Source organism: Rattus rattus, chromosome 6 (assembly GCF_011064425.1).
Source record: "Rattus rattus isolate New Zealand chromosome 6, Rrattus_CSIRO_v1, whole genome shotgun sequence".
NCBI classification, from domain to species: Eukaryota; Metazoa; Chordata; class Mammalia; order Rodentia; family Muridae; genus Rattus; species Rattus rattus.
The window spans coordinates 99,374,674-99,401,791 of record NC_046159.1 but is presented as its reverse complement, the minus strand read 5'-3'; the positions used below and the strand labels follow the sequence as shown (position 1 = coordinate 99,401,791).

Genomic DNA, 27,118 nt, shown 5'->3' with positions numbered 1-27,118 from the left:
AGGATACCCAGGCTTAAGAGAGACTGGAGGACAAGTGAATTTGCTCGTAAGCTCAGGGCCAGCACCACCCCTCAGCACTGACCAAGAGGACTGGGGTCGGTGGGGAGGCTGGGTGGGGTGTACACTGTAACTCACATTCCCTTATGTTAGGAAGCATTTCAAGGATTCTTTCCCTGTCATTCTATCAGAGACAGTTTTTTTCGTCTTCTTCGTGGTCCCTCTACTCCAGCGAACCAAGAAGGTGCAGACTTTGTCCTCTGATGAATAGGTGATCCCAACTTGACTCCTTGAACTTGGTGAACTTGAAAGGTCATCTGATTAGTTTCTGTTTTTAGGCAGATGAACATCTAAGGCCACACGAGGACACATGGTTATCTTATTCTCGTATGCAACAAAGGACGAAGACATACAGGTTTTCTGAACAGTTCATCCTAGAGTTTGACTCTGAAACACAGAACTCCTAAGACTAAACCCAAAAAAGCAGCAGTGGAAGACCATAGATTCCCATGTCCAACCAAAGGCTACAAGCCCAGGCAGCCTCACCCCCAGCCCCAGAGCTGAAGAACAGAACGAAAATGGCAAAAATTTCATGTGTTGTAAAGTATAAACAGTCCTTTGTGTCAACTTAATTAAAACTGAAGCTGCTGAGGGCCTGGGGTGCACGCCAGGCTCCTGTCACCCCACACGAGTTCTTACACCAGTCCTATTACTCTACCTATGGACAACAGGGGTTGTCAATGACTAGCATCACGTCGATGCCATAGGCCTCCAGCAGGTCCATGAGAAAGCTCCTGTCTCCCTGGGGATCCAGTCCCATGCCCCGGGCATGCTCCGCTGTGAGAGTTTTGTCTTGGCTGGCTGACACCTCCAACAGAGTCTGAAAAATCCGGTTGTTTTGCTCTAGGAAAAACCTGCATTTCCAAGACAGGAAAGGAAGAGAAGACAAGAAGCTCATCTTGATAACCCAAACAGGCAGAGCCCCATCTGTGCTGGGTAGAATTCTTTTACAAGCCTTCCAAACTTGTAAAAGGGTAAAAACTGTTACTGATGTGAACGAGGTCGGCAAGGAAAACAGCAAGAAGTGCAGTGTCTCTGTATGGGTGAGGGCCTGACTGCTGTTTTCCTATTTTAAACATGGCCTCTTGGAGAGGTTCCATAGATAGCTTCGCTCCCTCTGAGAAACCTTCAGGAAATCGAGTGAAGACACAACCTGCTATGCAATTCTGAGACCAAGACTTCAAGTAAGAGACTAAAACGCACATTTTTCAAAGCCCTGACTGGACCGTGGCAGCTGACAGCCACAAGCCTCACTGGCAGCACAGAGTTCTGCACTGGCCTTACAGCCCTATGTCACGGATGCTGTACCCAGAAAGGGAGAGCTCAGAGGGGCTGGAGTAGGCACAGCAGCTCTGAAGCCAGCAGTGTGGAAAGGGGAGGCAAGCCGCACTGAGAACAGCACAGCTCACACGCTCTTCATGTTTGCTCTACTTGGTGTGGGGTGTGTGTGTGTGTGTGTGGCGGGGGGCGGTGTCTGGAGGAAGAGCACGCATAAAACAGGATTCACAGTCACAGCTTAGAAAAGCATCAGTTCAGCCACTCTGGGAGACTGGGGAACTTCTACAGACATAACGGATTGGCTTAACTGGACTGTGTCTGCCCATCCACACAGTGTGCATGTATTAGAAAGGGGCCTCAAGAACAAGATAAACCTCTGTGGAGATGCCCTCATCAAAACTAGGACCTCTCGAGATTTTTTTCTACTTCAGTTACAGTCCTGCTCTAATTCTGAAACAGGACTTCCTGTGGCCACTTGAGCATGGGTACTGGGAGGAGCTGGCCCTCTCTAAGGCTACCAGATCTGGGGAAGAGAGACTATACTGCATTCAAGGGTTGTGTTTTCAGATGATCTCATAATAGCACAAAGAACTGGTCTTTTCAGAGGCAACGAAAGAGAGGGTGGAGAGATGGACAGCTATGGAGTGACATTCTGGATGCAAATGTTCAACAGGATACACTTTCAGGGTTCTCATTTTCTCCAGGACCTGCACTGTCTCTTGAGCCACTCTGGTTTCACCCTGATGGCTTTGCAGGACTCAGGCTACCTCTAAGGACAGAGCACTGAGAGACCGAGAATGAAGGTCACCACTACACTGCAGTGGGTTGCATGGGAGGGATGCAAGTTGTTCACAGAAGTTGGTACTGAAAGCACTCCCAGACCCCCACAACTGATGCCCCGGCTGACTCACAGCACAAAGAGGTCCTCTTCGCAAGGGCTGTAGTCTCCTTCAACTTCCTGGGAGTACAGCAGCATCTGCCTATTAGAAGGGAGAACACTCAGACACCAGCGGCCACGGTGTGCAATTACAGAATTGGCAGCAACGAACACCTACAATGGCCATATCTCTCAGCAAGTGGCACCTCTCAGAGTTGTGCCAGGCCTGAGGTAGACCAAACAAGGAACAGAACCTGGATTCAAACCCAGGATCTATGGCCCATTTTGCTAGTGGTCCCCTGGGCTTAGCCATGGGACTGTTTTGTCTGATTGTCCACTGATTGGGGATTATATGCTAATCCTTTATTTTGTAGGATAAACAACACGGAACAGTGTCCGTATACAAGCTTCCTAATGGGTCCACACAGTGTAGATGCTCAGTAAATGGGTATTCCAAACATACAGGCAAATCTAAGCAAGTCTGTCGGGGTGTTTCTGAAAGGTAGTGTGACTGGTTCCATTAGGAACCACCCATGGGGGCAGGCCACCCTGCAGTCAGGGCAAGAGGGAGGAATGTCAGCCTCCTAAAGCACAGAATCCCCTTGATTTCCAGGGATTAGGAAAGTGGTGGTGGAGTGGGCTTGTCGAAGATTTCATAGGACCATCCTGAATAGGATGATGCCAGCGACTGGCCTTCAAGTCCCTTTCAGCACAGCACTGGCCCGGGCTGCACTCGCTCACACACATGGTGTGCACACGGCACCCATGGTGTGCACACGGCAGACGAGCTGTCTCACCTCTGCTCATTGAGCCGACGGTACTTCTCCCGGTCGGCACTGTTGAGCTTCAGCAGGGGTTGCAGGTGGTCATGGTGTGTCTTTACATTCTGGTTGTCCACGCAGACATCGACAGCTCTCGCTTCTCCTCAAATATCTTCTCTGTGGTGCCTGTGGGCCCAGGATTAATGAGGTAAGAACCCCAAGGGGCCACACACACAAAAAAAAAAAAAAAAAAAAAAAAGAAAAGAAAAGAAAAGAAAAAAATGCTGACCCAATCTTACTACAGAGTTAAGCATTAAAAGTCTCTTTCTAAGAGAATGGTTTGAACACAGAGAGGAGGGGGAGGCCCCCATACTCACAGGCTACATAGGACACTTCAACTTCCAGGCTCTCAATGTCAGCCACGTTCACATAGAAGAAAGGTTTGGACTCCGGGATAGTGCCCCCAATGCCAGGCAGGGAGACATTGGCCAGACAACAGCAACAGTACACTGTAAGAGGGGGACACCGGAAGTGAGGAATTCTCCCTTCTGTTCCCTCTCCTCCACCCAAGACCAAGCAGGTCCATACCTCAGGAACAGTTGACCTACATGAAGCTGCCCTTGCACCACTATTGGCCAACCTCTTATACCTAACACCTTCGTTCCTCACTCGCTCCAGGTGATACCATCACTCCAAGGTAGACGTTATGTCACCTTCAAACCTCAAACCCAGCTATTCCTCAGTGGTCCTAACCCAATCACACAAGTACTGATGTACATCTCCCTGGGAATGTTTCAAGTAGCCTACCACCACCACCACACAACTCCTCATTACTCCTCGGCCCTTGCTTGCAGTGGCCCCATGACCCTTGTCAACCTAGACTCTTCCTTAGTCATACCCCTGCATACTTCAGCTCACCTGATCCAGTTTACCTCTCCTGCTTCAACCCAGACCCTTATCTCTTCGCAGATACTAAGGTGACACCCCATCCATCTTCATTGCCTCCAGACCCCACACTCTAAATCCAATCAGAAGCCTTGATCCCACTGAAATGGCCCAAACTCTTACAATAATTTGGTCAACAACTGAAGGATGAGGGCACATGTACTGGGGATTTAGGAAGGGCCCCTCACTTGGGCTACTGGTTACCTCTATAGCACACGACACCCACAGGTGGGGGAGAAAATATCAGAATGCGCTTTCGAAGTAAGGCGAACTTCCAAAGAATGAGGATCTGTTCTCCAAAGAACTTAATAAACTGAGACATGCAGCCAGCCGGGTGTGTGATCTGGAAACACACAAGGGCAGGTGGACAGCTGGTTAGAGGTTGCCCCTGTGAAACAGCCTTCTATAAACGCTCCAAAGTGCCATCAAGCACTAAGAGATAGTTGTTTCCACACAAAATTTCCATCTGATGTTTTAAATTTTTCTTTAAAATGTATTTCTGCTGCATCAGCTCCTCTGACAGAATGAAGTTTGAATTTAAAGACTATAAACACTTTACTCTGGATAGGCATGCAGAGCAAACAGCTGAAGTTTATTACTTAAGAGATAGCTCTCCCCCCCGGGGGGGCACCCACTCAGAGAAAGGGGAGAGGGGAATTGGGGGAGGATTGTGGGAGGAGGTACCAGGAGTTGGTAGTGACTGGGATGTAAAATGGAAAAAAAAAGTGTGTGTGTGTGTGTGTGTGAGAGAGAGAGAGAGAGAGAGAGAGAGAGAGAGAGAGAGAGAGAGAGAGAGAGAATTGAGACCAAAAGAAAACCAAAAAGAAAAAAAAAAAAGGTTGGCTTAGTGATTCAATGTGCTTACTGTACAATCATGAAATGAGTTCAGATTACAGCACCCACCACACAACAGGCATCCCACAAACACCTGCAGCTCCTGATCCAGGGGATCTAAGCTCTTGTGTGTGTGTGTGTGTGAGTGTGTGTGTGTGTGTGTGTGTGACAGAGAGAGAGACAGACAGACAGACAGAGACAGATGCATAGATCCACATAAACTACCCTTGCAAACACAGTGGGCCTTCACACACAAACACTGAATACTGTATGTGATAAAGTGATGAGCAAACAGTTCGAGGTTGGGTTTCCAAGTCTTCAGAGACCAGGGGACTACTGTGCACAGCAAGGTATCTGCTGTAGTCACAGGCAGGAAGGGTGCAGGACCTCGTGACCACCTCTGGTGAACTTCCTTGGAATGCCAACTGCAAGGAGGCCCCCTCCCCGAGGGCTGCCTTCTGGGAGGACTGTGCCAGGGCTCAGAACATAAACTTGAGAAATTGCACACTGCCTCTGTCATCTGCTAACAGGGAAGCCTGGGAAAGTGACCCAATGTTTCCAGTCTGCTCTCCTGTGTAAGGAAGAGACAATGGGTTACCTCATTGGGACCACCTGAGCCAAAACCCGAATGACTTACAGCTAGGAACAACCAAGGCCTAAAGAACACTGGTGTCCCCTGGCAGAATAAAGGCTTCAAATCAGAGGCCTGTACATACTTCAGAAAGCCATTTTGACGCTTAGCTGTTGGTATTAAGAGTGTTCATCTGCCATAAGAAAGGCGGGCCAACAAAGTTCTGAAGACAGGCAGCCACCCTAACGTACACACTGAGTTTAGTAGGCTGGAAAGTGTGTGGAGAACCCAGTACTAAGCCAGCCGGGGGCAGCCCCTGCATTCTACCTCTGCTGGCTATCCTCCATCTCCAAAGCTTCGACCTGGCTACCTGGGAGAGGAATTTCCTTTCCAAAGCAACCTCCACCCTCCATCCTGACACCTGATTCACCAGCCCCGTGCTTCATACACAGCCATCCTCCCAAGCATGACCGCTGTGACTCTTGACCTGTTTCCTCTGTATGTCATTCAGTCACTAGGAAAAGAGAGCCCCAGTTGGGCAAGATGGGTCAGATCTCTTCAGTCGCTGTCTTTTATCAAGACAGCGAGCAGACAAGAAGGAGCCAGAGCAAACCGGTTCTTCCCTACCTTTCCTTCTGCCACCTTTAGGCCTTTGACATGTGTGTGCATGTGCTGCACACAGGTCTGATAGGGCTTGTCCAAGTGAGTCCTAGAATAAATGACTTATCCCAAACTCTCATCTCATTTATTTGATCATTCATGGAAGCACATATCCATTAACAGGAACTGTTTCCTAAGTGATTACTTTGTGCCAAAGCACTACGTATTCTAGTTTCAACAGTGAGGAAAGACACTCAGGCCCCGACTTCTGGGTTAACTGAGTGAGCAGAAAAAGTGGAAAAGCAACTAGAATACTGCCTTGGGAGACTGTGCAGAAGGACGGCAGCCATCGGGGGTAAATGTGGAAGTTCTCTGCCCTTCCTACAAAACAGACCCAATAGAATTTTTCTATTGCCGTCTTTTGCTCTGATTTATTACTCAAAATGGCCATTTACTATAAGAATATCCTGGCTGTCTATTGCCTGAACACTGTGAAATTAAACATACACGCACACGTGTGTGCGTAATTCTGGTGTTTTCATATCTAAAGGGCAGATCCCAGCCGTGGGGCTGCTGAAACAAAAGAAGCATATTTTTAATTTTAATTGTTGATCTGTTTTCTGATAAAGACTGCTGCACATTTGTATCTTAGCTTTCTACCACATCTGCAAGTCTGACAGGTCTGTTAATAAGTTGTCTTTAATGGGGCAAAGTTAAGTGGCAAGTATCTTTTCTCTTTTTTTCCCCCTTTGCCTATGGAGTGACGAAGCCAGGAACGATCAGGTCAAATGTTGGCCACTGTCCCCTGGGTTTGAGGATAGCCGAGTAACTTCATTCAGAAGAAAAGGGGCTGACAGTGTCCTGATCAATACATCCCCCAAATCCTTCTGATCAGCCTGCACCCACATCACAGGATCAGGAAATCTGCATGTTCCATCCCCTGGACTCCTGGACACCCAGGTCCCCTAAGTCTCCTGTTAAGTTCTGCATATGGGGAGCCATGCATGTATTCAGGCTGAGGACAGGAGGAAAGGAGGACTTCCTTCAGTTTATAGCTGCTTCTCCAGCAGCAGGGAGCACTTCTGACACTAGCTTCCAGCCTCTCTCAGTGGTACCATGCTTCCCTCAGAGATCCAAGCACACACCATGCAAGGGCCCTCTTTCTGCCCCTGGGCTCCGATCCTGATGTCACATCTCCTATGGCAAGCAGCATCTGTGGCCCTGGTATTTACAGCCTTGTGCAGTCCCCTCTTCCTCTTGAGGAACTTGCTTCCCTGACTATGGCTACACGCAGGCCTTTCACTTCTATGATTAAGTTACAGAGTTGCTGACATTCTCTTTTTGCTGACTTTGATGAAGCAAACTGCCAAGCTGGAGAGTCAGTCCCACATGGTTGAGAGTTGAGGGCAAACACTAATAGAGGCCTTCGGTGTAGCATCCCTTAAGAAACTTGCTCCCATTGGTGCTCACGTGAGCTTAGCTGAACCTTGTGCTGAGAGAACCTGGGCTCCTAGCTGGAGCCCTAACTGAGATCTCTCACAGCACACCCTAGATCTGGGATTCGGCTAAGCCATGACTGGCGTCTTCCCCACAGAAACTGCGGTCATACACATGCACTGCTAGAAGCTTCTAATCTTGGGTGACTTGCTAGGCAGCAATAGCTTGCCAATGCGGGCGGGATCTGTTGTCTGAGATTCCTAATGTACAGGTTACTCTGTTCTCTGGCACTCCTTCCAGCCTTCTTAGATTAGTTTTAAATACCTAACATACTCTCATTTTGTTGATAAAATCTTAATTACTTTTTTTCTTTTGTGGGCAAATGACATTAAAAAAAATCAATCTCATTTGCTCTTGACCCATGAGCCTGTCTGTGTCCTTTTGTCCACACCTTAAGTAGGGCAGGAGGTGAACGCTGGCTTTGGCACAGTCCTGGGTTTAGATTCTGCCTGCCTCCTAAATCAAGTCACTAAACCATTTATTGATAAGCCTCAATCACTTTAACTAGAAAACGAAGATTAACAAAACAACCTCCTCTTAATCTCACTTTAAGAGAGCGTTGCAACAGGCATTGTCACATTAGCATAACTCAGGATGTGCTAAGAGAAACAGGATCCTGCCCCATCTGCAGCCTGTGCCTCTGGAATTAGCTCCCCTTCTGGTCTACACAGCCAATGCTTTAGTGACCAACTCTTCGTCCTGTGGCAGTTTGAATGAAAATGACTCCTACCCGCACTATTAGTAGGTGTGGCCTTGTTGGGTGAAGTAAGTCACTGGAGGTGTGCTTTGAGGTTTCAGAAGCTCGAGTGTCTCCAGGTCCAATGTCCCTCAGTCTTCCTGATGCCTGCCTATCCAGATGCAGAACCCGTGGCTCCTTCTCCAGCACCATGTCTGCCTGAGTGCTGCCATCCTTCCTGCCATGATGATAATGGACTCAACCTCTGAACTCAATTAAATGTTTCCCTTTGTAAGAGTTGCTGTGGTCATGGTGTCTCTTCACTGCAATAAAACCCTAAGAAATATCCCAAGACGCCTTCTCCCATTAACTCATGCCTTATGTCTTTACAAGCGGACTCCCTAAGCTTCACAGGAATATCTTGTGCCCAGCCACAGGACAAGGAGAAGGAAGAAAAGGTGGATTTGTATTCTTAGACCCTTTGTATCTTCTGAACACCTGCTGCATGGCCGGATTTCCTGTTGATGCTGAGCAGACATGCTAGTATGAATGCAAAGGACGCTATAAAAATTTCAAAGAAAACAACGTCAAAAATAACGTAGCTAAGAAATACCACGTCTGTTCTTCAAATTCTTGATGTCTGGCTTTACAATTGCAGAGGCAACCAACACAGTCAAAAGCATCCTCCCTCCTCGGAGTCCAGCATGAGCAGCACAGCACATGTGGCTTTGTGCGATGGTTATCGAAGGCACATTCTTTAAGATAATTTACCCTATGTTTTAAGTGAAACCAAACGCTTATAATCTAACTGAATTCTATTGAAAGCAGAATTCTGCATGAGGTGGAGGTATAATTTCTTCATCATTTAAAAATGAATGCACAGCAACCTTTCCCAGACACAGGAGGGAACAGCCAGCCTCACCTTCATCTCAGGATACATGTAGCGGTGAATGGAAGGCAACCAGTAGACGGGTGGCAAGCTGCCGCCCCTCCCGGGACCAGCGTGGAGCACCCCTTTCTTGTCTTCATAGAATGCAGCCAGATGAGAGTAATGTCCCGGCATCTCCAGCTGGTGTCTGTGAAACACACGTGCACAGTGAGCAGCTCTGCCCAGCACAGCTACGCATCCCTACCAAAGGGGCTAAGGGCCCGGATGCACTCAGAACACCCACGCCCGGAGGTTAAACCTTCAAGTCTCCACTCAAGTCAACAGCACCGTGTAGTACATTTAGAATGAGCAGGCTGTGTCGAGTGTCTGATCCTCGAGCAATCTATGCTGTAGATCACATGTACTTCTTGGAGCGCTGTTTACGGTGAGAAGAGATAGCCCAGAAGACCACACACTCATGTCTACAGCTGTTTTGCTCTGTGTGGAATGTGAGCCCTCAATGCGCCAAGGGGAGAAGAGGGAGAACAGTTATTACTGAGGCCACCAAGGACTCCCACATCAGCTAATCAATCAGAATCTCTCCTCTCTGCCCCCACCCGTGTCTCATCCTCTGCTCAAGCTAAAAGCCTTGTCAACCAACCCTCAGATCAAGACAGTGACACTGAGGTCCTAGACCACTTGGACTATGCAGAAAGATTCCCCCAGGTCAAGACTTTCATTGAATGGGGATGTTAGAGGTTGATTTTGTTCCCTCCCCAAAGATATGCTGGAGTCCTGGGCCTTAACCTTGGTTCCCAAGAAGAAGCTTTATTTGGATGGATCTTAGGAGGCAGTTGGGCTAAAGAAAGATCTTTTGAGGGAACCCGGATTCTATGTGACTTAAAAAGGGTAAATGCACACACAAAGGTGTGGGGCACACACGGGAAGATGGCTGCAGACACTGAGAGGATGCAGATGCCCAGGAGCCCTGCGACTGCCAGCAAAGCACAGAGCCAGGAGAGACGTGGGAAGCCCCTGCTGACACTGACAACCTGACTTTTGACTCCTAAGTCTGCAACTGTGAGACAGGAAGTTTCTTTTGTCCGATTACAGACTCTGTTAACCCAATCCCGGCAAAGTAATATAAAGTTATTGAAAAGCTCCACACCCTCTGAACCCCGGTTTATTTTCTCAGAGCCTTCCGGTGACTACTGAACAATGAGAGAGAAGGGACATCCCTAACTACGGCTGAAACAACACTGAGAAGTAATGTCCCTGCTCCTCCCTTCCACCGACATGCCATGAAACCCACTCCCAGTTGGAGCGCAAGCTGCTCAGGTGAAGATCTCCACTGAAAAAGAAGCAGTAGATGTTTTCCGTCACTGCGGCCCAGAGTGACTTCCGTCACTCAGCAACAAGATGATGGCGAGAAACTTGGCGGAGAAATTCGTATTAGAAGGAGAAACTCGATATCATCATTGTACTTAAAAAGATATTATTAGCTGTGTATATATGTGTGTGTGTGTGTGTGTGTGTGACAGTGCACACCTACAAGCCAAACACTTGGGAGGCTGAGGCAGGAGAATCGTAAAGTCAAGGTCAGCATGGACTACACTTTAGAAAATAATTGCTAACAATAACTACCTCTTCCTAATTTTAGGGTCCGAAAAGCTTTGATTCAGGAGGCGGCCGGTGCTGGTGCTGATAAACAGACACTCAGGTGCTGAGAGCAAACGCTGTCATTCTGGGAAATGCTCCTGGGCTGCTCAGGGAAGCCTGGCTGGCTGTCCTGGCTTGCCTTTCTGAGAAGGCAGTGGGTTGCCGGTACTCTTCCGGGAAATGTGTCAAACTTGATGCATAGGTGAAGTTCAAATGTGTTTGAATTAGGATCCATTTTCCCTTAAAAGCCCACTGAGAATTTCTGCGTTCTGTCTTTCAAAAGGTAATTTCTATCCAGGGTAATTTAAATAGCACACCTTCATTTTCTGTTTGCTGATTTGCTACTTAATTGTGGTGGGCTTTTACTTTTTGACTACAGTCAACACCATATTTGGACCAAGATTCTACAGCAAAAGTCAGTACTATGAGTCTTTTAGACAAAAAGCTAGAGCTGGAACCAGCTTTTCCACTAAGCCTCACAACCTGAGTTTGATCCCTGACCCCACTCTCACGCACAGAGGACAGATGTGTAGATGTAAAAAGAAAACAACTAATGTTAGAACTCTGTCCTTTGACAGCCTAAGGAGTCGCTGCCTGGTAGGACAGAATGAGACCACAACAGACAGTGTAGAAGAGAAGACAGACTCGGAGGCATAAACAGAAATTCACAGTTCGGAGATGACGGTTATCCTACTGTCGAGGAAGCCTGAGTTTAAACACATGGTAGACTGTGTCACAGATGAAGCCACACCACCAAGAAAAACCAAAGGGTCCGAGGGCAACAGAGTACCAGAAGACAAGATGTTTTTCAAAGATGGATGGGATGAGGTTATCAACAAGGACAGGTAAATTCAAATACTACTCCACTAAAGCGCTTCCCTAGCGCCCAGATCAACTGACCGAGAGCTATTCTGTAAACAGTGGGGATAAATGATGCACCAGATGCAGCGGACATGAAGCCTCCACTGTGTGAACCAGACAGGGATTCCCCTGTAGGGCCAGCCACTCTGGGGTTCTCCTTAAGCCCTCAGCCCCCTGCACTGATCTGCCTACAGGATGTGTGCAGAAGTAATGTGTCCAGGTTGAAGTTTCCGCTTCAGTCTCTCTCCTTACTGGCTGAGATGTCAGGTGAGTCACGGTCCACCATCACCATGAGAGAGGGGTGAGATGGAGGGCCCAACCACCACCAACCCACGCTGGAACACCTTTTAAACCTTGTGCTAGGAAGCTGGAGTTCTGACTTGTTCAAAGCGCTGTATTTGAGGTCTCCTCTTTGTTATGGTAACTTAGCTTCTAGTTTAGCTAAAGCAGACATTGGTACCCAGAAAATGAGTTACTGTGGAATCAAATTTACGTCTCACAAGGCTGGGAAAGCCAACTTCTCTGTACCCAGAAGCAGTTAGGACTCTTGTTCACTCCAAAGTATTCTTGGGCAAAGGGAGTCAGAATGTAAGAATATAATATATGATACAGGGAATTACCCTGAGAAGGAAGGAAAGAAGGATGGACAAAGGATACGGGCCAGGTTAGCTTAAACCATGACCCACATGGGCTAGAGAGGTGGCTCAGTGGTTAGGGGGAACTGCTGTACAATCACCAGCACTGCGGTCCACTCCCATTACCCACAAAGAAGATTGGCATCCCAAAAAATTGCAAATTAAAAGGCCAGCCTGGGCTACAAAGAGAGACGCCAACTCAAAATGAATGAATGAATGAATGAATGAATGAATGATGCACAGGGTAAAATAGTTTATATATAGCATCAATGCCAAGTACATACACACATACTTCTATGTGTTGTGTGTGTGACAAACAGGTCTTGCTATGTTGCTACTAATATAAACTGAAAGCCTTTATTTCCTGAGCTAAAGCACCACGATGCCCAGTTGTCCAGCATGTTCTATCGAAGCACAGAAATATACGTATCGGAAAACAGACTAAAATTTTAACAGTGCTTTCAGGACTAGAGAAAAATTTCCCCAGCACTGTTTAAAGTTTAATTAGGCTACCTGCATAATGATATATATATATATATATATACAATTTTTCTTCTATTACATATTACATATTCTTCTACTATTCCAAATAATAAATGATTTAAAGAAAACATGTTTTAAAGTCTGCCTGCCTACCTGGGAAAAACCTTGAGGATAGCAGCCAGCTGAGTGTAAACAAAGAATGTTCATGTCTGATTAAAATGTATTGATTAAAAAGTGATGAGAGTATTAATAAAAACTGAAAGTAAATACCTTCCCCAGCTTTCATTATAGGATAAAGAATTATTTTAGAATACATTTGCTGAGAAGGAGGATCACCTGAGGCTTGATCCAGAGCCACGGATGCTGTAGGAAGGCAGCTGTGGCCCTGGCCCAGTGTCCATCTCCAAGGACTCACAGCACAGGCACCGGGTGGCAGATCCCGCTGCTGCCTGTGACATACAGAGGCCCCGCACAGAAGCCACTTACTTACCGAACCTGGTTCTCCAGAAAGTGCATGTAGCGGTAGAGCAGGGTGTAGGACGGAGAGAGGATGCCCACGGACTTCATCCGCGCGCCGCGCTCCAGCTCGCTCTCCACGGGCATGTTGGCAAAGCAGGCCAGGCCGAAGAAGGGGCCCTTCCGGAAATAGCTGGAACAGACCAAATGTGCTCTGCCGCTCCCATTTAGGAAGTCGGCAATCTTGCTTTTTTGCCTTTGCAATGCAATCTTAGCCCAAACAACTATGTTCAGAGCTCCAAATAAAGCTGGGTCATAAAAGAAGCCATTCAATCTCCCAAGGAGTGGCCCCGGCTCCAAGACTCCAGAACCTAGCATAAGGTCTCTACGGGCACGCCACTCAAATGCCCTCGGTCAGAGACTGTGGTATCCTCTCTGGCACAACTAACAGCTTCAATGGGAGAACCTCCAGGCTCCTCGGGAACTCAGTCTGTTTTCTCTCACAAACCCCGATTCTCTCAGTTCCTTGGCTTCTGACAGCTCCAGTGCAGCTGACATTTTACTTCCTTCCCCCTTTCACACTTGGATCAGTCATGGTTTCAGCCCAATGCAGAGATCAAAGCTACAAATCACCCTTCAAGCGTGTCCATTGGCTTCTCACAAGATTTACCATGCACCATTTACACATCACTAAAACTGGCTTGCTTAAAGCTAGTATTCCGAGTTTATCATATAGACGTCTTAGGTTAACCCGCCCTGAACTCAAACTCCTTTCTTACACTAAAACCGAACCTCCCCGAGGGCCACACATTCTGTAATAGTTCAGTTGTAGATGCTGGAATGTTCGGACCCATTGAGAACTCGAGAGCTGGAGCCCTTCTTGCTGGGAAACTGGGTAAACACATAGAAGTCTTACACATACTATCTGAGGACACCGCCTGATAACGTGTGGAGAACACAGGAGAGACGGGGTCATGTGAAATACTCACATGAAATCAGACTGAACCTTATGGGACCCGCTGGCCATAGACTTGAACTCGACACCTTCAAGGTCAATATCTTGAGGTAAGCACCATTCTACCATGTTTCCTGTAGGAACAGGGGGATCAAGTTAATAGGAACAAAAAGCACTCAGAGAGAAGAGCGTAGCACAGCACGCGTCGCTACTCAGAAATGTGCGGCTTGATCACACAGATCCAGAACCATTCAGGAGCTGCTCAGAGGCTCATCTATCCCGATGAACTACACCAGAGGACCAGGAGGGGGCAGTAGAGGGACCTCATCCCCTCTTCAGATTCTGTGTCCTTGGGGTGGCTCCCTTCAGATCACTCCCAAATCTTCCTCTCATGGCTTCATCTCTCTTAAGCGTAGGTGGTTTTATTTATTTGTTTTTAAAACCTTAGGCTCCCATTTCTTTTTCCTGTATTGTTCCCTCAATCTCTTGAGATTCTGTTTTTAATCTTACCATATAAATAGCTGCTAATGTCTGACAAAAAAGAAAAAAAAAGAAAAGAAATCCTCATTCTCACTGACCTCTTTGTGTGGTTTGCTAATTCCTCAAAACTCCTCTTTCTCTTGATTTTCCTGAGAGGATGTAATTCTGGCTCTCCCAGCAGTGGAGCCCACCTCTCCCCCTTCTTGTCTCTCTCCACAAGTGGCCATCTTCAAGAACCCAACTATCAGGAATTCTGGGGCTTAGTCCCTCCTAACTGATCTCTGGGTTTCCAAGCTTGGCGCTGGAAACATGAAGAAGAAAAGGACGTACTCCCCGACCACCGGGAGATGAGAGTCTAAAGTTAACAAGATGACAGACAGAAAGAGCAGCAGTTACAGCTCCGTAAGGTGCCTGCCATGACAGAAGGTAGGCCAGGCTGTAGAATCCATCGACAGTGAGCATGCTCCAGGCCGAGGGGATGGGAGCACTGCACAGCTAGCTACAGGCGGGCGGGACACTGTAGAATAATCAGCTCTGTTTCGTGCATATTCAGGTTTTCCAAAGTGAGACAATAACTTGCGAGGCTTCATTTTCGAGCAAACTTATTAGCACCCCAAGTCCTAGTTCTCTAGGCTTTAAAAACATCAACTATCTCAGCCACCACTGCTTTCAGAGAATTGTGTGGGACATCAGAGAAAACACGGTCCAGTCTTAGGTCACTGCAGACAGCAAAGAGGACCACCCGGTCTCACACTTAACAACCCAAGGCACTTTAAAGTAATCCATTTTGGGGAAAAAAAATAACAAATATATCCAACTAATGAATTTACTAAAACAAAAAAACATGAAAAGAAATTAAGAGTCCATAAAACAATAAGGCATTGTTAGTTTGCTTAAAGGTAAGAAAACATGTTCACAAAGAGCACGAGAGTAAACCAAGTTTCCTATACATCAAGTCCCCCATTCCTGCATTCTCTCCCTTATGATGCACACAGATCCATCTCAAATTCAAAGGATCTCATCTACAGGCTTGTGCATCCTGGACACAGCTGACTTACACCCATCCTAGACATCGTGGACGTCTTATGCATTCACCTAACTCTAACCCACAACGACTTATAACGTGAGGAAATGTACCTCACCTAAACTTGGGACTAGAGCCTACCATTAAGTATAAATTACACAATACATATAGCAAGCAAAGGATGCTCAGGAGGCAGCAAGTATATTACACGCACATAAAGTACCTCCTGAGAGACCCATAAATGTATCCTCTGATGAGCAATCATGGCCCTAAGGAAGCTTGGTCTTTCTGAAATTTTATAAAAGCAAGGATAGTTCTGTCTTCTGCTCATTATTATGTGTGCAGGTCACCTACGATGTTAACGATGGGTCCGCGTATCACTTCTAGCGTTTAGGGGTAGAACAATATCTACTTAGCTACTGGTGCCCATTTGGGCCAATGTTCATTAAAAGCTATGGCAACTAGCACTGTGGTAAGCGATTTGTTATTTGTCGTCTGGTAAGTGCCTGGGCTCGCTTTTGATCTCCCTTACCCGAGCAGGCTGAATTGCACTGCTCAGAATTCCCATGCGTGCATGTTTCCAATTGAAAGTTGAAGTTAGATGTCAATAGGTAACATGCGGAAGGCTGGTGTTGGAGCATCAGGCACTGTTGCTATTCCCTTCTGAGATGGGAACAGCAGCCAGGTCTGCTAATGCTACAGACTTTCTCCTGGACTGCGGTGCTGGCCATTCTTAGGTCAACGACACACAGACTAGAGTTATCTGAGTGGAGAGAACCTCAATTGAGAAGGTGCCTGCATAAGGTACATCCAGCTGTAAGGCATTTTCTTACCTAGTGAGGAAGTGGGGAGGGTTCAGCTCACTGTGGGTTGGTCACCCTTGGGCTGGTAGTCCTGTGTTCTGTGAGGAAGCAGGCTGGGCAAGCCAGGGGGAGCAAGTCAGTAAGCAGTGTCCCTGGATGGCTTCTGCATCAGCTTCTGCCTCTAGGTTCCGGCCCTGTTTGAGTTCCCGTCCTTTGATGAACAGTGATGTGGAAGTGTAAGCCAAATGAACCCTTTCCTCCCAAACTTGCTTTTTGGTCATGGTGTTTCATCACAGTGATTGAAACCCTAAGACAACTCCCTTGAGTTTTGTAAGTTAGGTGTTTTTTCTCCCATAAAAAACATAACTTCTCCTTGAGGACACCCACACCACCAACACTGGAGACCAACTGACCAAGTATGGTGGCCCATGCCTTTAATCTTAGCACTCGGGGGACAGAGGCAGGCAAGTTTGAGTTTGAGGCCAAGTTCCAGCCCAACCAGGACTACATAGTGAGACAGTGTCTCCAAACACAAACAAACAAACAAACAAACAAACAAAACAAACTGGGAACTGTCACAGATTCACCCAGGTCCCCATCCACTCCCAAGGAGTCCCGTCTGCCCCCTCCTTCCCAAGATCATTGTGGTCCTTTACTTCCCCACTGGACTCCAAGCTCATGCACACAGCAGTCTCACAGCAGGCTAAGTAGTCCTCGAGGTGCGTCAGTTACTAAATTCTAGTCCCTGCAGCAGTCCTTGTATAGCTGTCATAGCTGCTGTTTCCCCGTCTGAATCTCGACTAACACGATTCCCACACGTTCCTGTCACTTCACTGCAAGCAAAGGAATCTTCAGGGATTCTTAAAAAAAAATTAAAGTATGGCGTGAAACACTTTTATGGCTAAATTTTCTTAGGTTAAACAAAGACGATTACAGGATTTTCTTAATTGTAGAACCTCACGGAGCCTTTAGTATGCCACATTGCAATATGAATCTCAGATCAACAATGTTTGTTTTCCAAAATCATTTAGACGCTGCATCTGGGCTGTGTCGTCTGTCTGGGGGATTATGACACAGGGTCTTACACTCTAGCCTAAGCTAACCAGGAACTCACTGCCCAGTTCTCCTCCCTCAGCCCAAGGGCTGGAGTCAAAGGAGTGAGTCAATACGTCCTGTACGATAGTTCTATTTTTGAGGAGCATTTTCAGGGAGCAGCTTTGGAGAAAGCCCCGATGGTGTTTTTAGACACGCTGGTATACTGCAAGCTACCCCCCAATATCCACTCTTAAAACCTGCTCTTTAGCTTGGTACATGAACTCCCAATGACAGCTGTTTCTCGGATCTTCATGCATGTAGGTGGAGGATCCAGACAGAAGTGAGGCACGTAGTTTCCAAAATGGTCCTGAGAGGGAAGGGACACGCTGCCTTTTTCTCCATTGTGTTACTTAGTACGGGGATCTGGATGATGTCATGATCTGAGGAACAACGCTATACACCAACACCAACATGACCCCAGGTCTCTGACGGCCCCACTGATCTGAGCTCATGTTTGCCTTCGGCAAGCTATTACATACATGAAAAGGGAGAGGACTCCATGCTGATTACGCTGTAGCTACTGCATGCCTGGTATTTATGACCAAGTTCATGGTCTACTTAATACAGCTGACCTAGAGGATAAAGTCCCATACCTCAGCTTGGGTCTCGAAATGCCCTGTGCTGTAGCTCTGTGCCTTGTCAACCCTCATCGTAAGGACACTGAAGAAGGGGAGGCATCCCCTTTCAGCTGCGCCCTTTCCTTTAAGAAGGAGTCAAGCCCTTCTGGGTTAGGAGCAAGGTACCTCAGAAGCAGCTGGGTGAGCCATAGACAGGGCTGAGGCTTCAGAACACCCTGCCGGGCAGAGTTCCTTTTCTGCTGACACACTCCTTGAAGGAAACAAAAGCAGGCAAACTCCCAACCAAAACTCTCTGCTTTAGATGCCTGCCCTGCCCCTGAAGGAGGGGAGAAGGGGACTTTTGCTTGATTTTTTCCCCTCGCACCCCAACACAGCTAGGTGCCTAGGACAAGAGAGGGAAGGCAATAAAACCAAAAAGCAAATGGAACAATAGTCATTATTCAGGTAATCAATAGTCTTTATTCAGCTAACTAACTGATGAATGAGTGGTAATTACCCGAGGCGTGGTAATGTCACGAGCTTGTACAGGAAAGCTGCCTTGCCCTGAGGAAGTCTTAATTATTTAGGAGTGAGATTTAAACATCATGGCAACTTATTTTCAAATTGTGTGTGTGTGTGTGGGGGGGGATCTAAACTCCATATGAAATCAGAGCCATTTACAATGACTATGAAGTGAGGGCCAAGGCAGCTGATTAGGGAACAATCCAGACACAGATAGTTGTATATTTTCTATTATAGATTCGATGACATTCCAGTTTTTAAAAACAACCCAGCTTGTCATTTAATAACTAATGGCAAATTAATCCCAAAGTTGGGCAGACGAGCTGGCACAGTGGGTAAAGGTGCTTTCATCTCTGAAACTGAGCGGAACCCAGTCTTACTTAAGTTGCCTGTGCCAGATATTTTACTATGGTACCGAGTAACTCGGGAACTTGGTAACAGAGAACGTCACATCACTTTTCACATGATTTCGACCATGAGATCCACCAGACAATGCAGAACCTTCCTAACTCAAACCATGAAGAAGTGCACTATGTCCACTCTTCAGCGTCCATCCGGCTGGTGTGTGGAGCTATGGCTGCCCCACTGGTACTCTAACTTCCTGTCAGATCTCAGGTAGCCCTTGGTTTAGCTCACCAGAACCCACCAGCTCAAACTGCCACCATTTCCCACCTTAGACAACCTGAGAGGAGGATTACATCCTTGCTTAACATTCATGCATTTCCTAACCGCCTCACAGACTGAAGCCTCCTACTGTTCCTGCCGGGTCCTCCCCCCTCCCTCCCCCCTCCTTTCCATTGTGTCGCTGACAATTTTTTGAGGGGTGCCCCCCTCTCACTTTTCTCATGAAATTAATTCGCACTGCATATTTCCTAGCAGAAGGTTCTGGAACACATTATTTCATATTACAGTGGAATTGACTGTATAAGGATGAAGCCAATATGACAAAATGTCAACAGATGGGGACTCTACAGGAAGGATAAATGAGTTCTCCCTCTACGCGATTCTTTCATTTCCCCCTCCCCCAAAGGTTTAACCCATCTTAGTACAATCAGGGAAGCAAATGAAATGCTAGAGATTCATATATATATGTGTATATTCATATATGTGTATAGATAGGTACATGTGTATGTATATACTATATACATATATTCGCATGTGTAATTCATATGTGTATAGATAGGCAGATGTGTATGTATACACTATATATATTCACATGTGTATATTCATATGTGTATAGATAGGCAGATGTGTATGTATACACTATATATATATTCACATGTGTATATTCATATGTGTATAGATAGGTACATGTGTATGTATATCCTATATATATTCACATGTGTATGTGTATAGATAGGCAGATGTGTATGTATAGACTATATATACTCACATGTGTATATTCATATGTGATGTATACTCTATATATATTCACATGTGTATATTCATATATGTGTATAGATAGGCAGATGTGTACGTATACACTATATATATGAAGCATAAAGGACTTTGTAAAACCTCCAGAATTGAGAAAAAGCAGCACACCTAAGGTGGGACAGGGAACAATTATGGTTTGAGGTCATCTTTTCATAAAAGTATTCTGAATTGAGGACCAAGTTCTATATGGAATTTGCAGTTTAAAGAAAAAAAGATTTTTGTAGAAATGGAATCCTTAAGGGAGAATGTTTCATGCCAGAAAAATTTTACATGAATTATTCCCTACCTATCCCAGGCTCATACCCTGCTCTCAAATCCACCAAACATCTTTACTCCATTAACAAAGCGTAGTCTGGCAGCCTGGAAGGAATTCAGTAAGAAGGGACCTTATAAAAGAGCGTCGTCACTGGAGCATGCCTCTCCGTTCAACTTGGTTTCCTTCCAGCTCTGTGTCCTCCCAGCTCTTAGCCACACCTTGAGTCTATCACAGGGCCCTGCAGGTCCTGCCTAGCCCCTCCAGCAGACAGCTTAGGAGAAGGATTTCACACGGTCACCTCAGGAACAAATGTGGTGTCTGAAATGTGTACATTCTGCTGGTCTGGCCGCTCAGTAAATATTGGTAGAGCCTCACTTGGCCGCACAATGCCCAGTGCTGAGCTCATGCAAAAGTAAACATATTCCTGTTCTGGGGAACCCGACTGACAAATAACTGGGCTGGCAGCTTATGTTCCTAGGGAAGGTTAACAGGGCTGTGGATGTACACATTGGTCTGAACTCTGCCATCCCTCAGACTCTAAGGCAAGCCCAGGGGCTCTCCTGAGAGCCTCCCAAGTTTTCAAAACTCTTGAGGGAGAGCTTCTATCCCAGGCTAAGGATACTTATGGTCGCAAGTACGATAGAGTACTTGCTTAGCCTGTGTGAAAGCCTGGGTTCAATTCCAAGCACCATAAAAATAAGGCCTGTAAGACAGATTCTCCCGTCTATATAGGGCTACCTCTGTCTCCCAACTACTCTGCTTAAATGTCAAATAACCTGACCCAGTGTGCACTGGAGCCCACAGAGCAGTCCACATCCTCCCCAAACTGGCTTGCAAGCTAAAACGCTCATCTCAAAATATCTGAAGTAGAGAAAATAACAATCATGACCCCCAACCACTTAGAAATTCGGCTCCTCCTCCTTTTGGGTTGCTCTAGTCAAGTACTTCCTCTTGCAGCTTCCTTTACTGGATATTGAGTGGCAGCCTCTTAGACTCTGGGCCTAAGGGTGGGTGGGGCTGTAAACATCCCCTGAGACTTGTATTGGTTTTGTATCTCTTCCCTCAGCCACCTCCTGTCAGTACTTAGGCTTGGGCTCTAGCTTCACCTAGGAGGTAACAGGGAATTCTGACTCAGGTAGGATCCGGATGTAGCAGCTTCTGCCTGTAATCCTGGCACCCTAGAGGCCAAGGTGGGAGTCTGAGGTCAGCCTGGGTTATAGGGTGAGTTCCAGGTCATCCTGAGTTAGTGTGACAGATCCTGCCTCGAAATAACACACAAACAAACAAAAACCAAACAAATGACAATAGCAACAGCCATCACCACCCAATAATAAAGGCAAGAAGCAGGCGCGACTGCTGGTCCCGACAGCACATTACTTGAATATAATCAGTTTTAAGAAGCCGCTAAACCCCAGGGATAGAAGGAACTTCAGAGAGTGTTTGGTCCAGTCCCTGTCCAGTCATTATCGGTGGACTTTGGGTCTTCAGGATTTTGATATAATCTTACATAGCCCTAGATGAGAACACAATCAAAGCACGAGGCAGAGACAGGATGGGAAATTCTGAATCAGGGAGAAATTAATCCTGGTATTCAAGGCAGCCATATGTGAGCACATGGCTGAATCCCAGGGCACCAATTTTACATAGGGAGGGAAAAAAAAACCCTTCTAGTTACCAGACCACTCTTAGACGCACTGTGATGTGCTTCACAGCTCTGTGTGTCTGCCTTTCTCTCGTGTAGACTGTTCCGGGGATCAGAGGCATGCTCCTTAACCCATAGTACAGTTCCTGAGACCCCAGAAGCACACTGTAAGTGGGTAGGCATTGGAACCACCACCCTCATTTCCTCTGTAGATTTTCAAGAGAAGAAACTAAATTCCCAACAGATGGCCGCACACTTGCAGCCTGAAAACCACAAAGCAGGTGAATCGCCAGGAAAGAGTCTGCCAGTGTGGCATTAATCAATAACCACTATTGTGTTCTAATCAACCACTGACAGGTGATGCAAAACACCGAACGGACAGCGAGCGTTAACCCTCCTGAGACGTTCCTGTTGTCCATCAGAACTGGCTTTCCCTTTCCCGCCCTGTGAGCTGGTGACTCTCAAGGCTAGTCTATTTCCAGAGTTTCCATTTGCTTTCCACTGTTAGGCCCCTCCCACTTCTGAAAGGAGTCAGATGAGCTGGGCAGCACTCCAAGTTATGACTTGGGCGCCAGACCTAGTCCTAATCTCATTACACCTTCCCACCTGCTCTGCTTGTGTTTCCATGGTAGACAGGGAGTCTGTAAAGTTTAGAATGAGAACTAGTGTGAGTGATTTGATTTATTGTTTATTTTTTTGAGATAGGATGCTATGCAGCCTGCACTGTCTTGAATGCTAGGATGGTTGTGCACTGCCACACCTGGCTGGAGGTGAGACTGACTGTATAGTCCCATTTGTCAGATACACCGTTCACCTGGGGGAAGAGGTGTTTGCATAATGTGGGCAAGAGCTAGAGGCTGCCAGAGAACAGGTGATTTAACAGTAGTCAGGAAAGAAACATTTGGAAAACCCCACCAGGTAATCAGGTAATGCCTTGCAACTATCTGAACAAGCCCAGGGCAAACACACACACACAACACACACAACACACACACACACACACAGAGAGAGAGAGAGAGAGAGAGAGAAAGAAAGAGAGAGAGAGAGAGAGAGAGAGAGAGAGAGAGAGAGAGAGAGAGAGAGGGAGTGTTTATGTCATAAAGAAATGGCCTAAAGTAGGCAGATTCACAGGGTGCCAGGCAGGAACTGGGGGAGGGGCAGTAAAACTATCAGCACCTATTACTCTGGGTGACAGTCCTGCAGGTATCCCAAATGCAAGGATACCTTTGTCCTTAACGAAGCAAAGGAAATTTTACTAGAAAGTCTAAGAACAGATTTAAAGTCAGGTCTGAAATCATAGAACCAACACACACACACACACACACACACACACACACACACACACACACACACACACACACACAGAGCAATATTCTGGCTGCCAACCTCTTCTACCCAGCAGGCCAAGTTAGCATCTGGGATTGGTTTCAATAGCAGCTTTGTAGCCCAGATGGCCAGCACCACCACCCTACAGCTAGTTCTCAGCTCCAGATAAAGACTGTGTGTGTGAGTGTGTATGTGTGTGTGTGTGTGTGTATGTGATGCCTGCCTTACCTTGATCCTGACGCCCTTGTGTCATTTGTAGGTCAACCAACCACCCATAAGTTTCAAGCAATAAGTCAGGAATCCAGAGAAAATAATCACGTCTCTCTTTTCCTCTCTGAGTTTTCTGACAGATGCCCAAAGATGCTTTCCAAAGCGTATGTTAGAAAGTGTGAACGAATGAATTCCTCTCTCCCTTCCCGCCCTAAAACACGAACTCACATTCTCCCAGAGATCCACTCCACTCTCCTGTTCCTTCTGTGATGGTTAATTTTGTCTCTTAGCATCACTAGATTTCCAGTCACCTAAGAAACATACCCCTGGGTGTGTGTGTCTTTTGGGGTGATCCTGCAAAAGGTTTGACTGAGGAGGGGAGGCCCCACTTAGAAGGTGGGGGGCATCATCCCATGAGCCCTTGGACTGAATAAGAGGGGGAAAGCAGACTGGGTGTCAGCACTCATCTTTGTCGGCTTCCTGTGCATGTGATGTCACTACCACCTCACATTCTCACCACCACGTCTTTCCAGTCACAACCAGCTGCATCTCCTCAAACCATGAGCCAAGCCCTTCCTTCCGTAAGTTGCTCTTGCCAGACAGACAGACAAGCCACAGCTATGGGTTCTCTCTTCTCCCATTGTGTGTGTGTCTCTCCGTGTGTGTGTGTGTGTGTGTGTGTGTGTGTGTGTGAGAGAGAGAGAGAGAGAGAGAGAGAGAGAGAGAGAGAGAGAGAGAGAGAGATCCCCTAAACACTGACTTGTAGATATGCCCAAGGTGAGAGGATACATGAAATCCACAGCCTGGGCAGTGACTGGGTTGATTTACCTCCTAAAAATGAAAACTGAGGGGGTTGGGGGTTTGGCTCAGGGGTAGAGCCCTTGCCTAGGAAACGAAAGGCCCTGGGTTCGGTCCCCAGCTCCGAAAAAAAAAACCAAAAAAAAAAAAAAAAAAAAATGAAAACTGAGGACTGAGTACAGGAAGGACATGAGGAAGTGATAAGACGTTAGGCCAGAGGAAGAACCTGGAACAAAGCCCTCACACCTATGACGTTAATATGACCTGTTCTGATTTGTGTGCCTTCTGACCACCTCTGGTAATGCAGGCTGAGGAACTTGCTTGGGTGGCCAGTATTAATTAGGAACATGTGGCATATGGGACACAGGAGAGTAGAGAAGACCCCAGATTAAAATGAGGATACGTAACACTGGTCATGGCAATGGCACCAGCTTGAGGGACAACAGTGGGCCTCACTTATCTCTCTCTCAACTGGCTGTCCTCAACCACAGGGGCACAACAAAGTCCTCTTTGCATTGTCCTGGTGCGGAGGCCTGTGACTTTGCTCGGCCCTCTGCTACTTCTAAGGGATGTGCTATACACGTTTATTTTACACAAGAACTCCCAGCACATTTCACAGGATTAGAGGAGTCACATTAGCCCTATACGCTGGCATAGCTTAGACAAAAAGAGACCGGCAGGAAACAGTGGCTCTCTCCACCAAAGCTAAACCAGAGCCCCTAGAGAAGTGACGAGGCAACGTGAGAGGCAAAGGTTCAGGCAGCCAGTGCACATGAGAGATATTGGTTAGGCTGGCTAGTTAATTCCAAAATATAACCACCCTTAGTGCCTTTCCTCAAGAGCGAACTAGGCGTAAAAAAATCAGCAAGTTACGGAGTGTATGGAATTAAGCAGGATTCGAGTAAAATGACTGCACAAATGTCACAGTATTAGTGACAGCTCTTGTCTTTTCACAGTAGTCTGACCCCTCCCCACCACACACACACACACACACACACACACACACACACACACACACACTCGTACAGCATAAACCAGAAAACCAGTCAGCAGCTGTGAATGGAAAGACATGGGGGCCCCTACAAGGGCCTCAATCTCTGTGATCAATGACAGTAACTGATCGATCGGCTACTTTATCAGCTCTACCTGTGATTAGTGTGCGGTTTCCTTTTCCCCGCCTTTCCCTGGACTCTATCACCAGACAGTTACCATTATGCAGCCAGAAAGCCATTAATGTCTCCTTCCCAATTCTTAACATCGAGTGACTCTCAAGCTTGCCTCCATTTACCTCAGCAGATAAGAGTACAACGCAGGAAACACAGTTAGCTATGAGGAACTTCGTTGTCTATCATTAAGGGTTACTTTGGTTGTTTTGTATTAACAATATCTTTTCAAACCACGTGTGTCTAGGAGTCCAGATTGTATGAGTCAAGCAGTGTGTGTGATGATCATTAATTAATTAGAGGGGGCCGACACTATTTCGGGGAACTCGGGCTTCCCTTAGTTCCAATGTTCTGGTTGTGATGTAAATTTAATTCCACATGGCAGGCCAAAGTCAGAAAAGTTTGAAAGTCAGTGGGATGAGGCAATAGGCAGACAGGATTTGGGACTTGAGGTCTTCCCACAAGTCCTGCTGTTAAGGAATAGGGCATTGGCTTTCTTTAAGGGCCACGAGCCTTTTTGCTGGCTCAGAATCCTTGACCACGGCTAAGTCACCCAGTTTGGAAGCTACCGGCTTCCATTACATCTTAATACCTTTCACATAATCCTAATTTCTTCCTCCTATCCCATCCATCACCTCAGGGTTGGAAGACTGATGGGAACTTCTAGAAGGAAGAAAACAAATCCTTTCCTCACAAGCAGCGGCAGCTCTTCGCTCCAGCAGCTCAACGGAGAAATCGAGGAAGAAGCATCCAAGAATTTCTCTTCCTCGAAAAAGCAGCCGGGGTATTTTGATGCCTTTAGGCAGACCACTGGAGCTCACAGTCATTCGTTCACTTTTATCTCCTCTCAGAACCGCCCACTGTTGCAAGCACTCCCCACCCCGGAGTGGGTGGTTAGGGTAAAGACAGTGTGACACAACCAGTGAGTCTTCCCAGAAAGGCAGCCTGCCAGTTCTCCAACCCCATCCCCTAATGCTCTCACGTTAATTCCTCAAAATAAAGCCTTCGGAGAAAGTGAACTAGGCGGCTGGGAAAGTTACAGCGCAGGGAGCAACCCCGAGCCAAGGCAGGCGCAGAGCAGGGTGGTTCTGAACCCCCGTGGGAGGCGGCGTACGCGGGAGTGAGGGGGGCTCCTTCCTCTAGGCATCTAAAAGAACCTTTCAGCCCAGCAGGAAAACAGAGAAAACAAAAGCCAATGTGCCCGCTGCTGCAAACCAATCCTACTGCACTGAAGCGGAGCAAACAGGAGAGCGGCGACCAGGCGGCAGAGCCGATTGAGAGCGGCGGCGGGACGGAGAAGGGGGCGGAACAAAGCCCCGGGGATCCCTCGGCTCCAGTCTGGAGACACAGCGCCCCCGTGCCCCGGGACCCCCGCGCGGGGAGGGATGCAGGTGTGTGGGTGCCAGCGCTCGCGCAGCGAGTCCCTCCCCCGCGCCCCCGCAACCCAGCGTGCGGTCTGCTTCCCCACCCCCTTCCATCCCTAAGCGACTCTCACCGGAGCGAGGATCGAAGGTGACCACGAACACGGCCACCACCTGGTCCTCCTCTACGTCGCCCAGCTCCAGGCGCCCGGGCTGCAGCAGCACTTCGGGGGGAGCTGGCTCCTCGGGTTCCCGCCTTCCGGGAGCTTCCGCGGCCACTCGGCCGCCCCCACTGCCGCCCCGGACCCATCCTCCAGCCTGCAACGCGGGGTCCTGCGGCACAGAGACCGCGGGGCCCTCGGCCCAGCGCAGAAGCGGCGCCGCGTCTCCCTGCTCCACCATGGCGAGGCGAGGCGGAGCCGGGGCGCGAG

The 27,118-nt window shown here is 47.4% G+C and overlaps 1 protein-coding gene across 1 annotated transcript; it reads right to left on the bottom strand.

Annotated features, from left to right (window-relative positions):
• Window positions 1-360: 360 nt before the first annotated feature.
• Dennd11 (DENN domain containing 11) lies at window positions 361-27,118 on the bottom strand. Its single transcript, XM_032906689.1, is given in 10 exon segments — window positions 361-911; window positions 2,247-2,315; window positions 3,010-3,121; window positions 3,124-3,159; window positions 3,351-3,482; window positions 4,123-4,261; window positions 9,019-9,172; window positions 13,093-13,251; window positions 14,048-14,147; window positions 26,822-27,118. Coding segments are annotated over 10 exon segments (1,365 nt in total). The 5' UTR covers window positions 27,090-27,118; the 3' UTR covers window positions 361-715.